The sequence below is a fragment of the Rhinatrema bivittatum genome, chromosome 6 (assembly GCF_901001135.1).
Source record: "Rhinatrema bivittatum chromosome 6, aRhiBiv1.1, whole genome shotgun sequence".
In the NCBI taxonomy this organism is placed as follows: domain Eukaryota; kingdom Metazoa; phylum Chordata; class Amphibia; order Gymnophiona; family Rhinatrematidae; genus Rhinatrema; species Rhinatrema bivittatum.
In genome coordinates, this window is record NC_042620.1 from 296,131,235 (window position 1) to 296,147,308 (window position 16,074).

General features: G+C 46.6%; 1 protein-coding gene across 1 annotated transcript in view; it reads right to left on the bottom strand.

Moving 5' to 3' along the window:
* The window catches only part of SRPX2 (sushi repeat containing protein X-linked 2), a 79,292-nt gene that overhangs the window by 16,540 nt on the left and 46,678 nt on the right, over nt 1-16,074 (bottom strand). Inside the window, exons 3-7 of the mRNA XM_029607402.1 lie at nt 15,650-15,733; nt 13,790-13,981; nt 13,422-13,598; nt 12,829-12,955; nt 80-201 (exon numbers count right to left, since the gene is read on the bottom strand). Coding sequence (XP_029463262.1) covers nt 80-201; nt 12,829-12,955; nt 13,422-13,598; nt 13,790-13,981; nt 15,650-15,733 — 702 coding nt within the window. The remainder of the gene's footprint in view (nt 1-79; nt 202-12,828; nt 12,956-13,421; nt 13,599-13,789; nt 13,982-15,649; nt 15,734-16,074) is intronic.

A 16,074-nucleotide genomic window follows, 5' to 3' on the forward strand; every position in this document is an offset into this window, starting at 1 on the left:
GGAGGCGGCAGGGATAGCCAGGGCGGGATGCAGGAGCCCCGGCAAGCAGCCGAGGAGGCCGCGTCCACAGCGTCCCTACCTTGTACCTTCACACTGAACTTGCAGCTGGCCCTGTTGTGGGCTCGGTCGTAGGCCGTGTAGCGAATGATGTGCTCCCCCTCTGGGAGTTCTGTTCCAGGCTCTGGGCCTCGCAGCATCAGTCTGAAGGACAAATGGATGCAAAATACCAAATGGTAAAAAGCAACAATGGCAAGAAATCCACTCTCCTTTCCTCAGAACAAAACCTGAGAGAGAAACAGAGACGCATGCAAGGAGCATAAAGGAGCAGCCAGGCTGCCCAGTTTCATCCCTGCTGCAGTGCCGCAGATGCCATTGATCTCTTCTCTCGTCTCACATCTTTACAACTAGGGATCCTATGAGCCTACCCCATGCCTTCTCGAAGTCCCTTCCTGTTTTTCATTTGTTGAAAAGGATTTCTAATTTGCTCAATCCCAAAATCTTGGCACAGCGTAGTAAAACATTCATAATAAATTAAACATTCAAAAAAAACAAAACTTCACAGAACTAAAAAATACTCCTAACATAAAAGTGAATCTGGGAGAAAAAAGCCTGTGCCATCCCACTAAGCACATTATTCACACACCCCTTCCTAAATATTCCTGCTTTCTGCTTACTTTTTCTTTTTACATGTAGCCAAACGAGTCCTTAAAAAGAAAAGCTCTGAATTTCTTTCTGAAACTCTGCACATCGTCCATTGCTCTGAGCTCATCTGGGAGGGCGTTTCATGGCTGAAAATGTCTTTTATCCTCGTTTCTGCCAGCCTAGTCTGCCCTGCAGATGGTATATGTAATAAATTCCAGCCAGAGGATCTTGGGGGCTTAACCCACGTTAACGAGGGCTTGCTGCCTCTCACTTCATGCACTAAAGTTAAGAATTTTCAGTCTGAGCCTTTGAACAATTGCTAGCCAGTGGAGGGCTTGCAATGTGGGAGTTATATGCTCACCGAGTTCTGCACCACTTGGAAGGCATGCACAGATGAACTAGATAAGCCCATCTATAATGCATTATAATGGAAGTCCATTCCATGCACCTACCACCCTGTCCATGAAGAAACATTTCCTGATGTGGTTCCTGAGTGTACCCCCTCAGATCTCTTGTTTCAGAGCATTATTTTCTCTGAAAAAGGTTTATTTATTTATTTAACGTGCTTTCTATACCGTCATTCGGTTTCGCCAAGAGAATGGTTTACAGTAATCGTGAAAAACATCATCACAGCATATTGTCTTGAAGTCGGATTACAGTTTCGGGATTTGTGTGTTAGTTATTACATACAACATGTTCTACTAAGGTGTAGGAAGGGGTTAATGAGTAAGGTAGAAAGGTAGGTATATAACTTGGTTGAGTTATACTGTTAGGTCAGTAACAACAGGGTTTCAGGGTTCAAGGTATACTTAAGAGGTTGTTAGATATACGATGTGAGGTTAGTTGCACAGTGTCTTAGAGATTCAAATGGTGGAAGTTATTTTGTTGGTCGAGAGATGGAGATTTCTTTGTGATGTTGGGTTGCGTGGGTGTCTGGTAGTATGGTTGATTGAGTGAGTTTGAGTAGGCTCTGGTGAAAAGCCAGGTTTTCAGCTCTTTTTTGAAGGTTTTAATGTTTGGTTGAGTTCTTATTTCGATTGGTTTTAAGTTCCAAAGTGTGGGGCTGGCGATGGATATGGCTCTCTCACGGGTTGTGTTCAGTTGTGTGGTTCTGGCGTGAGGGATTTTGAGGAGGCCTTTATTCGTTGAGTGTAGGTTCCATTTTGGAGCTTGGATTTCGATGAATTTGCTTAGGTTTGATGTCCTATGATTAGTTTATGCAGAATTGTTAGTACTTTGTAGTCTATTCAGTATTTTATTGGGAGCCAGTGTAGTGAGATGAGAGTTGGGGTAATGTGCTCATGGTTTTTTGTTCCTGTTAGAATTCTGGCAGCTGTGTTCTGTAGGATTTGGAGCGGACGGATGATAGCGAGTGGTAGGCCAAGTAGTAGGGCATTGCAGTAGTCTAGGTTGGAGAAGATGAGTAGTTGCAGGACTGTTCTGAAATCATCCTGTGCAAGGAGAGGCTTAAGACGTCTGAGTGTAAGTAGTTTGTGATATCCTTCCTTTATGTTGTTAGTTATGTTCATTGTCTATGGTGATTCCTAGGTTTCGAGCATGAGTGCAGGAGAGATTAATGTTTTTGGGTTTTCCATTTTGAGTGGTTGCATGGGGGAGTTAATGTTTTTTTGTCTAGGATGATTATTTCGGTTTTATCAATGTTTATTATGAGTTTTAGGTCGGTTAAACGCCGTTTGATTTCTGTGAGATAGATGGTTGTTCTATTGTATGTTTTTTCTAGCGTATTCTGTATAGGGACCAGTATTTGTATATCGTCAGCGTACAGGAAGTGGGTCAGACCAAGGCGTTCTAATGTGTGACAAATTGGGAGAAGGTATATGTTGAAGAGTGTTGCTGATAGGGCAGATCTTGTGGAACTCCTGTGTTGAGGTTTGCTTTATTCGAGAGGGTGTTGTTGAACATTACTTGGAAATTTCTATGTGATAGATAAGATGAGAACCATTGTAGGGTATTACCCGTGACTCCTATTTCAGAGGAGGATGGAATGGTTGACTGTATCAAAAGTGGCTGATAGATCCAGGAGGATTAATAGATAACTTTGTCCTTTGTCGAATCCTCTAAGTACTGTGTCAGTTAGTAAAAGGAGTAGTGATTCCGTGCTTAAGTTTTTCCTGAATCCAAATTGAGAGGGGTGAAGTATGTTGTTCATTTCGAGGTAGTCAGAGAGTTGGGATGATTTTTTCTATGATTTTCGCAATGAAAAGTAAGTTGGATATAGGCCGGTAGTTTTGAATGTTCTCTGGGTCTAGGTTGCTCTTTTTTATTAATGGTTTAATAATTGCTGATTTTAAGCATTCAGGGTATTTCCCTTTGGTAAGGGAAAAGTTAACTATGTCTGTTATTATTTAGGTTATTGGGTTTTCGATCAGTTTAATTGTTTGTATGGGATGGTTTGCTGAATTCATTTTTTTTAATTTAAAAAAATTCAATTTTTTAAACACCCTTATCATCCCTCAAACCAAAACTCCACTAAGAAATAGGGCTTTCTCCACAGCAAGTCCTTCACTTTGGAATTCACTACCACCAGAACTCAGACAAGACACTTGCCACCAGTCATTCAAGAAAAAACTGAAAACCTGGCTATTCAGCCAAGCATTTCCATGATTTCTAAAAAGCTGCTTCAACGAACTCTTATTACAGCCTCTCCGCTCCAACTTTATAACCCCTCCATCCCCCTCCCTCTATTCTTCTCTCCCCCCTTGGATTTAGACATATAAGACTTTGTTGTGCCATGTATATTTTGTTCTTATGTTTATGTTTAGCCATGTATTTTTTGCTCTTATGTTTAAATGTTACTCAAAAAGTTATACAATATGTTACTCAAAAAAGTTCTTTGTTATATGTAATTGCCCACAAGCAAGCTTATTCAACTGTTCTCTGTAAACCGATTTGATTTACATATAATATAAGAAGATCGGTATATAAAAAACCATAAATAAATAAATAAATAATGATCTTTTTGGATTTCCAGCGAAGAGGCGAGGTCGAAGTTAGGCCAAGTTGTTGTCATTTTCAGAAACAATTTTGGGGTTTGGGTGGGTTGTTTATTAGTTTTTTGATTTTATCGGTGAAGTATTCCGCAAATGTGTTGCTTTTGTTTGTGCTGGATGGTATTCTTAGTTCATTTGATGATTTGGTGAGGTTTTGTACGATAGTGAATAGCATTCTGGGGTTATGCTGGTATTTATTTATTTTGCTCGAATAGAAGTCTTACTTTGCATTATGAATACGTTTTTTGTAGTTTGCTAGATGGGTTCGGTATGCATTGAGTAGTGGGGCAGTTTTGTTCTTGCGCCAGGATCTCTCTTTTTTTCTGAGTTCGCGTTTGGCTGTTCTTATGCTGTCGTTGTACCATTGATTTTGATGTTTTGGGTTTTTTATTGACTTTATGATGGTAGGGTTTATTTTGTCTGCTATAGCTTTGGTAATGTTGAGCCATGAGGTTATGGCTGTTTCAGAGTTTGTTAGGTCAATGTTTTTGAGTTCTTGTTGCAGGTTTTGTTGCAGTGTTTCGATATCAAAGGGAGGGCAGTATGCGATGGTTCTTATGTTGTTTTCGTCTCTGGTAGGTTTCATGTTATAGGTCAGGGTGGATTGGATGAGGGAGTGGTCTGACCAGGGGATTTCAATTATTTTTGTTTGGTGTGTGTCCCAGGTGTCTGTATTGATAAAAACTAGATCTAGGGTGTGTCCTGCTTTGTGAGTTGGTCCCTTGATGATTTGCTCTACTCCCATTGTTGCTAGTGTATCCGTGATTGTTTTGCATGTGGCTAGGAGGGGGCGGGTGTCCATATGTAGGTTGAAATCGCCCAGGATGATGATTGGCTTATTGAGTGTTAAGTTGGAGATCAACTGGGGAGCAGTTTCGTTCTAATGAGCCTGGGGGACAGTATACTAGACAGATTTGTAATTTTGAAGAGTCGAATAATGCAATTTTGAAGGGGGAACATATCTTAGATGTGATTAGTTTCATCTGTAGGCTTTTTTTGATGATTAACATGAGTCCTCTGCCTTTTTCTTTTGGTCTGGGGATTGAGAAAGTTTTGTATGTTGGGTCTTCTATTTGATTAATTAAAACGTCAGTTTTTTATCCAGGTTTCTGCGATTGCTATGAAATCTGGTTTGGCATCAGTGAGTAAGTCTGTAAGAATGGGCATTTTTTTTTACTATGGATTGTGCATTAAATAGTATGAATGATAGGAGCATGCATTGGGTGTAAGTCTTCAGATTCTTATATGTAATGTTTAAGAGATTGTACTCACTTTTTTTTCTTAGGTTTTTGCCTGCATGAGAGAAAATGTGCACGTGCATTGTGGATATCCTGAAAACACGACTGGCTGGGGTCCCCCAGGACAGGATTGGGAACTACTGCGCTAGAGGGAGCGTGTTAGCCATAGTATTGTTAGCCAGAGCAATAATGGTGGGAGAATTACAATCTGCACTCATACAGCAGTAACAATAAGATGGGATGGTAGATATCAGGTCTCAGAAGCAAGTGAAAAACAGGATGAACTGGATGTAGCTCAACCAGTTAAGATAAACCTCATCCTGCATACAAGTGCAGAACTAATGTAAGACTGAAGGCTTGTCTTTATTTATAGCCTGCCCAATTACCAGTTTTCATCATCACATACACAATAAAACAAATAAAAAAAACATCATAGAACTTCATAAAAACAGACAAAACTTTCTTGCTCTAAAAATTGTACACAAACTTGCTTTAAGGTACTGCAGGTCCCCCTGACCCTTAGAGCCCTAGTAGTGGGAGCCACACTTGGGTGTGCAGCATAGCACAGAATAGGATAATCAGCCTTCCCCTAAGGCTCTGCTCAGTCACTTACCAAAATGAGACCAGACCATGACAACCCCCAGAAATGGGCAGATGCATGCCTGAACAGAACTATATTAACCAAAGTGGGTGTGCCTCCACATCTGAACAATGAAGACCACTGTTGTGCTCAGCTCCTGAAGTGGGAGGAGTTAGCAATCTGTTGTCAATCTGCTAGCTAGTTAGCAATCTGATGTGGGATCTACTATGCGGATGGGAGGAGCTAGAAGATGAGAATAGCAGTTTGATAGAATCCCCTCCCCAAAGGGGAGGAGTAGCCATCTGTTATCAATCTGATGTCTGATGGCAGAGCAATCAGTTAGGAGTTAGCAGTCTGTTGTAGACTTGCTAGTGAGTTAGGAATCTGAAGTATACTGCCTCCTATGGGTCTGCTAAAGAATGGCAATATGTTATGATGTAGACTGCAGAGTTGGCAATCTGTACCAGCGGAGTATTAGAGATGGTGCTCAGCTGGACAGAAGGTAGATAGGTGAATGCTTGGGTCGATGGCAGATGACAGCGCCCCCAGGAGGAAGTCCTGAGAGGGACCACCGGCTAGGCTGGAGTATGGAGACAGACACAGATAGTACTTTTATTAGATAGGTAGTATAACCACCAGAGGTGGCAGTAGTGAGCTGGTATGCCCGGCAGGGCTGAAGTCCCTCAGATACTGGAACTGCGATTCCAAGGTTGCTGAGCTGCAAAGAGACTGTAGATAGTGAATAGACAGGGTATGCAGATATACATAACCAGTACTAGGTGATAACTCACATAAGATGGCTCAGTAGCTGGAAAGGGTTAGGCCCTCGAGGAGCGAGTACCTGGTTCCAGGGATAGCTCTGAGAGAGCGGTGGTAACTCACACTAATCTGTATCTGGAATAGCTTCTAGTCAATAGAGAATCTTCAGAGTGTTGAGGAACATAGGCCCTCGAGGAGCAGGTGCCGGTTCCTATATACCTTCTGAAATAGTAACTCACAATGTCTGTACATGCAATAGCTTCTGGACAAGGAGAATCTTCAGAGTATTCAGGAACATAGGCCCTCGAGGAGCGAGTACCAGTTCCTATCTGTAGTCTGAAATAAGAACTCACAAATGTCTGTACCTGCGATAGCTTCTGGGCAAGGAGAATCTTCAGAGTGTTCAGGAACATAGGCCCTCAAGGAGCGAGTACCAGTTCCTGTCTGTAGTCTGAAATAACTCACAATGTCCGTCTCATGCGATCGCTTCCAGGCAATGGCGAGTCTTCAGAGAGTTTAGGAACATGGGCCCTTGAGGAGCGAGTACCAGTTCCTTTCTGTAATCTGAAATAGAGAAAGAGAATGAGGCCCCCGAGGAGTGGGTACCCCTGGTAGGTCCAGAGAGGCGATGTTGCAAAGTGAAGCAGGTCCGATGAAATCCCGCAAACAATCCTTTGGGTGCAAAGTAGTCTTGGACAGCCGAAGCTAGTCCAATCGGAGTCCTTGCTAACTAGATCTGTTAGCAAAAGTAAGGACCTTTTATGTTGGAAGCGGATGATGTCAATACAGGGGGACGCCCCTGAGATTCGCGCCCTTGCTGGCACACGCGCGCACCTTACGTCATCAGGAACATGGCGGATCCGCGGCGTCGAGCTGGCCCAGGGACGCCAGGGAGAAGCGGCATGGAGACGCCGCGGCATCAAGCCGTCCATCAGGCACGGAGGGAGTCGCCACACAGGTAGAGAGGGTGGAGCGAGGGCAAAAGCAAGCACGAACGCAACAACCACAAGCTTTCAGTGCCTTACAGGAAGCCACCCAGGCATGTAGCCAATAGGAAAATTGGTTCTTACCTGCTAATTTTCGTTCCTGTAGTACCACGGATCAGTCTAGACTCCTGGGATTTGTCTCCCCTCCAGCAGATGGAGACAGAGAAGTTTTGACAAACTCTGTCCTATACCCCCAAGGGCCACAGACAGTCCATCAGTATTAATCAGTATCAAAGCAGAATGGCTCAAAACCAAAATGAACTATATACAAACACCACATTTCCTAAACCGGCTCACTAATCCCAAGTTGAACACTAAGAACAAATTCAATCTGCAGATCAAAAACAACTGAATGCTGAACAAGCAGACTCTCCATTACCTGTATGCATAAAGCGGGCGGGACTCTGGACTGATCCATGGTACTACAGGAACGAAAATTAGCAGGTAAGAACCAATTTTCCTTTCCCTGTACGTACCCGGATCAGTCCAGTCTCCTGGGATGTACCAGAGCTTTCTTACCTGGGATGGGACCTGGAGAGGCCCGCTCGAAGCACACCCTCTCCAAATCCCCCAGAACCCGGGGCCTGGACATCCAGCCTGTAATGTCTTGCAAAGGTGTGTAAAGACTTCCATGTAGCCGCTCTGCAAATCTCTTGCGGTGAGACTTTTATTTATTTTATTTTATTTGTTAAGCTTTTATATACCATTGTGACTTGTTGGCATTCCGCCCAAGACGCTGCCTGCGAACGGGTAGAATGGGCCCGGAGACCAAGGGGTAGGGGTCTACCACGCAACAAATACGCTGAACTTATAGTCTCCTTCAGCCAGCGGGCTATTGTGGTCTTATATGTCATATCACCACGTCTTGGACCACTCCAAAGCACGAAAAGTTGGTCAGACATACGGAAGCTGTTCATAACCTCCAGATAACGCAGCAATGCCCTGCGAACATCTAGCTTCTTCAAGTCTCTAGAAAGGGGATCCGATCAGTCCACTTCTGGATAAGATGGGAGCTCCACGGATTGATTCAAATGAAAAGAAGAAACCACCTTTGGAAGAAAGGAAGGAACCGTCCGTAAGGATACTCCAGAATCAGAAATTCTTAAGAAAGGCTCTCAGCAAGATAACGCCTGAAGCTCTGACACCCTATGAGCAGATGAAATAGCTACCAGAAAGATCACTTTTAACGTGAGATCTTTCAATGTCACCCTTTTCAGAGGCTCAAAGGGCGCAGCACACAGAGCCGTGAGAACCACGTTTAGGCTCCAAGAAGGGCAAGGGTGTGTGACTGGAGGCCTTAAGTGCTTCGCTCCCTGAAGAAAATGAGCCACATCCGGATGCGTAGATAACGCGACTCCCTGAATTGTACTGCGTTAACAACTGAGAACTGCTACCTGCACTCTGAGGGAGCTACATGACAAACCCTTGGATAGGCCGGCTTGTAGGAAACACAAAATATCTGACACTGACGTTTGGGTAGGAACCACCTCGCGTTCCATGCACCAAGATTCAAAGACTCTCCACACCCGGACATAAGCCAGGGAAGTGGATGGCTTGCGGGATCTCAAAAGTGTAGCCACTACCGCATCAGAATAACCTTTGCTTTCAGACGCCGCCTCTCAAAAGCCATGCCACTAGACAAAAGCGATCTTCCAAACAGACAGGTCCTTGATGCAGAAGAGCCGGGAAATCCCAAAAACTCAGGGGCTCTGCCATTGTTAGATTGAGCAGATCCGCAAACCATGGACATCTCGGCCACTCTGGAGCTACAAGGATCATCTTCGCCGGGTGGAGTTCTATTCGCCTGAGTAGTTTCCCGATCAGAGGCCAAGGCGGAAACACATACAGCAAGACGTTTGTCGACCAGGGAAGAACCAGGGCATCCACTCCTTCCACTCCTGTCTCCCTGCGGCGACCGAAGAAACGCGGGGCTTTGGAATTCCAGAATGTCGCCATCAGATCCATGCTGGGTATGCTCCACGTGTCGCATATCAGCTGAAAAGCCTCGTCGACCAACTCCCAGGAATTTCAAGGACTGGGAGGGTACCAGATGACTCTTGGCAAGGTTAACCACCCAACCGAGCGATCTCAATAGCTGAAGTACTCTGTGGATCGCCGAATGGCAAAGCAATTCTGATTTTGCTCGAATCAGCCAGTCGTCTAGGTATGGATGCACCAAAAATCATTCCCTCCGGAGTTGCTCTGCTACTACAACCATTATCTTGGTGAAGGTCCTGGACGCGGTGGCCAGCCCAAAAGGCAGAGCTTGAAAACTGATAATGATGTCCCAGGATGAAAAACCTGAGGAACTTCTGGTGGGCAGCCCAGATGCCAATGTGTAAGTACGCCTCCGTCAGATCCAGCGATGCTAGAAACTCTTCCTCGCGCACTGAGGCTATGACTGATCTCAGGGTCTCCATGTGGAAGCGGGGCACCCGAAGGCATCTGTTGACCCGTTTTAAATCTAGAATGGGCCGAAAAGTTCCCTCCTTCTTGGGAGCCACGAAGTAAATGGAATAGCGGCCTCTCCTCTGTTCCGCCGGAGGAACTGGCATAATAGCTCCGAGTTCGAGAAGATGCTGTAATATATCTTGTACCGCCTTTCGTTTCTCCTCATAAGCGCATGGGAGACCAGAAACCGGTCCTGAAGGTGACGTGCAAAATCTAAAGCGTAACCTTGTCTTATCACGGTAAGGACCCACTGGTCCGACGTTAATTTGACCCATTTCTCGTAAAAAAGCGACCGGTACCGAGGAATGGACCAGCTATATTTCATTGCGAGGACTTAACTCCAGGAGCAGACTGGGGGTTACTGGATCTACCGAAAAGTCGCCCTCGAAAGGACTGAGACCATGACTGCTGTCTGTTCGAATTTTGTCGAAAAGAGGAACCAGTAGACTGGGGTGCTCGGAACCTCCGATTCCCACGGAAGCGAGACCGAGTAGAAAAAGAGCCCCTGGATTTGGGCCGATCCTCTGGCAATCTATGTACTTTATTCTCTCCCAGGGATTGAAACATGTCCTCCAAGTCCTTTCCAAAAAGCAACTTGCCCTTAAAAGGCAGAGAACCCAGTTGAGCTTTGGAAGAAACATCCGCAGAAACCATGGACCTGGCCGAAGTCCGCAACAGATCGTAAAGAGCATCGGCACTGTAAGCGACTGCAGCTTCCACATGGCCCGCCTGCAGAGCTTCCCCATCTGAAAGAGAAGCATTGGCCTGTAGTTGCTGCACCCAGCGCAGGCCAGCTCGCAAAGAAAAACTGCTGCACATGGCAGCTCGCACTCCCAGTGCTGAGACTTCAAATATTTTCTTGAGCTGGAGCTCCAACATTTGATCCCGTAGCTCTTTGAGGGCTGTCGCTCCAGTGACCGGAATGGTGGTCTTCTTGGTAACTGCAGACACCGCCGCATCCACCTTGGGAATTCGAAGAAGGTCCAAAGCTTCCTCTGGCAGAGGGTATAACTTATCCCATTGCCTTACTAACCTTCAACCTGAGGTCAGGGGTATCCCATTCCCTGAACAGTAAGTCAATGACCAAAAAATGAAAAGGGAAGGAAGTGGTCGGACCCCACAGGCCCAACAACACCGGATCAATAGCTCCCATCCGGGATTCCTCTGGTGGCATCTTGATGCCTAATTCCCCCAAAATTTCAGGAATAAGTGGACCTAGCTCCTCCTTTCTAAAAAGGCGGACCACCTTCAGGTCATCCCCCCTCAACATAATGGGAATTTCGGACTGAATCCTGCTGCTGATCTGCATCCCCGTCTACCCCCAGCGGAGGTTTGGATGGCAGGGTTTGGTCATCCAGATCAGAAGTGTCTGAGGAGAAATCTGTGCCTGTATGGGGTGCCACCGACTGTAAGGGGCGCTTAATATTTGATGACCCAGTGCTCCCTCCAGGCTTGGATCGCTTCCGTGCCTTTAAAATGGGCAGATCAAAAGAAATTTTCTCTCCAGCCTGCTTTCTCCCTGATCTTCTGGCCTTAAAGGCCTTGCGCAGCAGTAAAATACATTCTGAAGAGAAGGAGGACGAGGAGGAGGAATCAGACGCTCCCTCGGGGCTGTCCTCTGCCGCACCCGAGCCATGCCTCGGGGTCGGGTCGGGTCGGGTCGGGCCCCCCCCCCCCCCGGGGGCCATTTGCTGCAGGGATAAGGAAGGCGGGAGAATCCCCTCCCCCGCCACGGCTCGCGTGCTGCCCTGAAAGAACTTAAAATGGCTTCCGTTCCCGCGGCCGTCACGGCCGTTTCTTCCCCCCCCCCCGGGGAGACACGAGGAACAAAGGCCGTTGCGGGAAAGCTGCCCCCGCACCGAGCCGCAAGCCCTGCAAACTGCTCTCCGCGGCATCGCTGAGGGAACCACGGAGCTTGGCGAAAATGCAGCTGCGTAAGAGAAGCAGCAGTAGCGAGGGAAGGGAGAGCCCGATTCAGCCAAAAAATAAACTTTTTTTTTTTTCAAACCTGCCCGGCAGTCCTTTAATGTGGGTCCTGTTCCTCCTGGGGGGAGTGAGCCGGGCTCCCCGGTATCACCCCCAGAGTGGCTATGACTAGGCAATTGGACCCTCGACCCCTAGCCTCCGCTGCCTCTAATACCAGGGGGGATGGTCCCCTCAGGACCTGGCAACCCTCTGGGAGGCTGAATGGAATCCTCTTCAGTTAGCTGATTTTTTTTTTTTTAAAGAGCTAAAAGAAAATATTCTCCCTGTCTAAAATCTGTCTCTCTCTTTTTTTTTCTTTAAACACCTAAGTAACTAAGAACAGACTGTAGGTTTTGCACCTCCACCATCTGCTGGAGACGGAGAACTATTGACGGACTGTAGGTGGCACCTGGGGGTTTAGGACAGAGTCTGTCAAAACTTCTCTGTCTCCATCTGCTGGAGGGGAGGCAAAACCCAGGAGTCTGAACTGATCTGGGTACATACAGGGAAGGTCAGATTTAGGCTACCAGTTCCACCAAAATAAAAAAAAAAAGGATATAAGTACAGCAGCCAGAGAGCAGAAAGGATCAACAGCAAAGCACCTTCAATGAACAGCAACAAAGCAGCAGATGGCTCCGGATTGTGAGCTCCTGGCCAAAGCAAGGGATCAGCTGCTTGGGTGAGAGGTTTCCTTAACTTTGGGCAGTGAGGCAAAGGCATGTCACTGTGGTACTCAGCCTGCCCTGCAGTATTGAATGTAACTGGGGATTCCACAATAAAGTGCAGCTTTCCATAACTGCTCCAACAGGGTAAGCGCAGGCCAATGTCGGAAATCTAGTTCTTTTCACAAATAGGATGGTGAATGCCTGCAATGCCCTCCCAGTGGGGGCGGTGGAAACGGAAACAGTAATGGAATTCAAAACGGCATGGGTTAAAAACAGAGGATGCCCAATGGCAAGAAGAGGATGGTAATGAAGCACAGAGCAGCATTTACAACCCAAGAAATGCAATGGGTGAGGGGGAGCGGGTGCCAGGTTCCATGTGGATGTTTGTGTGTGCAATGTGCATCTGATTGGAGTGGATGAGTTGCTGCTGGGCAGACTGGATGGGTCACTTTGCTCTTTTTCTCTCACACTCACCTATGTTACTGTCAGCAATAACCTGTACAGGAGGTGCCTGAAAACGATTTGTCTCACCTTGTGATAATGCCATCGGCAGAGTCTTTTGCGTGTGGTAAGCTCCAGTACACCAGTGCCGTCAGCTTATTAGGCTCAGCCACCTTCTCTCGGGAGGGTGGGCACTGGATCTTTGGGGGCTCAAAGTCTTAAAAAAAAAAACCAAAACCAGAACATAATATCTTCATAGCACATATCCAGAATAAACTCCAGGAGAACAATTATATACTCCAGAACAGATATCTAGAATAAACTCCAGGAGAACACTGATTTACTCCAGAGCAGATATCCAGAATAAACTCCAGGAGAACAATGATTTACTCCAGAGCAGATATCCAGAATAAACTCCAGGAAAACAATGATATACTCTAGAGTACATATCTAGAATAAACTCCAGGAGAACAATGATTTACTCCAGAGCAGATATCCAGAATAAACTCCAGGAAAACAATGATATATTCCAGAGCAGATATCCAGAATAAACTCCAGGAAAACAATGATATATTCCAGAGCAGATATCCAGAATAAACTCCAGAAGAACAATGATATATTCCAGAGCAAATATCCAGAATAAAGCCCAGGGGAGCAGTAAGACTGGTATGTGTGGAATTTACCTACACAGATCGGCTCATTGCCACTCCACTGCCCATCCTCTAGGCAGGTCCGACTACGGTCCCCCTCTATGCTGTACCCAGGAACACACGTATAATCACAGCGAGAGTCCACGTACACCCCGACGGAGCACTGGTAGGAGCCATGCAGCAGAAGTGGCAGCACATGGCAGCGGATCCCTGGAACAGAAAGAACACGATTAGTTTAAATAAAATGATGAGATAGTAAACATCCTTTGACAACACTGATAGATACGGAGAAACTGTGCACTGGACGTATTTTCAAAAGAACGGGCTCTTGCTTTAGGAGAATTTTGGAAAAGATACACAATAGGAGAACCCCTCTCAAAAACAAGAGCCCAGAAACTTACTCCGACAGTAGGCACTCCCTGACCAGCGACGGCTCGCCAGGCACTGCACAGACCTGGGTCCTATCAGCTGGAATCCGTGGTCGCAAGACAGCAGGCAACGGGTCCCCAGGGTGCTGCGGTAGTTCCCGCCCTGCGGAGAGTAACAAACTACCTCGCCATCATGGATGTTTAAATTGTAACACCATCGAGGAGCTAAAGAGAGAGGGAGAGAAGAATAAGTACACATATAGCTCTCCTGGGAGTGGAGGAGGGCCAGGGAGTGCTAGCCTTAGTTATAGTAGTCTGGTCCAGTTTTAAGGATAGTTTCATAAACCATGAGTCAGTAGGAACAGAAGCCGAGTCAGAGAAGAAAATGACGCACCGTCTAAAGCACATTAATCTTCAGAGAACACAGGATAGACAGACAGCGACTTTCCAGACCTTCAAAGATGCACTTGCATGGTGTTTACAAAAAAACAAACCAGAAATGTGAAAAAATTTGGTATATATTTTGATATACTGCAAAGATTTGCTTTGGTGATCATACTTTGTATCCGGGGCCTGAACTGAAAAATCTTGTCAGGGTCTCCTTAGCTCATCTGAGACTAGTGCCGCACTGCTACAGCCCAAGTATAGCTGGTTAGGGCATGCAGTGCAACACGTCACACACTGATCAGCTTCACCACACTTAGGTGATCTTAACCATGCCACTTAATTTCCTTATACTCATAGTAACACAGTAATGACAGCAGGAAAGGACCAAATGGTCCATCCAGTCTGCCCAGCAAGTTTCTTACGGTAGTATCTGCCAGGCCATGCAGGGTAGCCCCATGTTTCTCATTAGGGTAGCAACTGCCCCTCTGTGCAATTATTCGATGAGCCTTCTTGAAAATTCAGACAGTGCTGAGGTGTGCTGCTTATGCACCTGGCCTTAGAAGCAGTCCTGCTCACTCTGGAAATGCTCATACCTGGAAACTCTTCAGATCCACTTCCCCTACACAGAAAGTTTGCATCAGTTTCTCCCGTTTACTGCTCCAGCCACTCCCCTTCAGTGAGCCTGCGGGTGGGAGAAGGGTAGGCCTGGAGCACACGCACTGCAGGTAATACGTGGGGAGAAACTGAGTCAGCGATGCCAGGACTTGGGACTCAGTTACGGATAAAGGAAGGGTGAAGAGGTTTGTGAGCTGTGACTTACAGGGGATAAGAGCAAAGCGAGTGCTGGGGTCAGGGAGAGAAGAAGAGAAAGAGTGCTGAAGTAACCCCTGCAGGGGAGGAAAAGTGGTGACCGTGATGGTGGTAGAGAGAGACGGTGTGGATTAGCAGGGAGAGGAAGGAAGAGAGACAGTTGATAGGATGAAAGGGGGTAGACTCAGGAGTAATCTAAGGAAATATTTCTTTACAGAGAGAGTGGTGGATGCGTGGAGCAGCCTCCCTGTGGAGGTTGTCTCAGCCATCTCAGGATGACAACAAATCAGACGTTCCCAGGTATGGAAGTGCTTCAGGGACAGTAACTCAATACCTCACACTTTCTCCTGCACACAACTGTGGCCTCTGGCAACATCCTGGACCAGGGCTTCCCAAGCCTGTCTGGGGACCCCACAACCAGTCAGGATTTCAAGATACCCACGATGCGTATGCCTGAGGTAAGCCTGCACACGCCGGACACTCAGTGTATGCACGCTTATCTCACACATGCATAATTCACCGTGAATATCCTGAAATCTCCAGGGCAGGCTTGTGAAGCCCTGCCCCAGAACGCGTCAGCACTGAAATGCGGACCACTACCTGTAAAGTGCAGGTGAGACGGAAGCCGTCTGAGACAATGACGTATGCAGCCCCACTGGACGCCAGCCGGGAGAGGGGGCGCTGAGCCTGTCTTACCTCGGAAGTCCAGCAAAGGAGTGCGGGGAGCCTCTTCAACAAGCACCTCGTTGTGACGGCTTTCATCAGGGAAATAGCCAGAACCTAAGACGAGAGAGAGAGAGAGGACTGCAGATTGAGGCTGGGGACTGTACTGCTGCGAGTGAAATCTTCGCCTGGTTTTGTGCTCTGCTTGGGGAGGTTTCAAGGGGGTGCAACATTTCACAGCTTGCAGGGGTTCTTAAATGAAGCTTTCGGGACACAGTGAGACATATATTATTTTACACTGCTTCCAAAGTTATCCACCTTCTTCATATTAATGTGAAAGGCTAGTGATGGATTCAGAGCTTTGCTAATTCAGGCTCACCCCCCTTCCCAGCCCCCAGTAAGGAGCCCATGGTAGTGTCTGAGCGGCCCCATCCTTGTGTTGCAGCCTCTGTCATGCA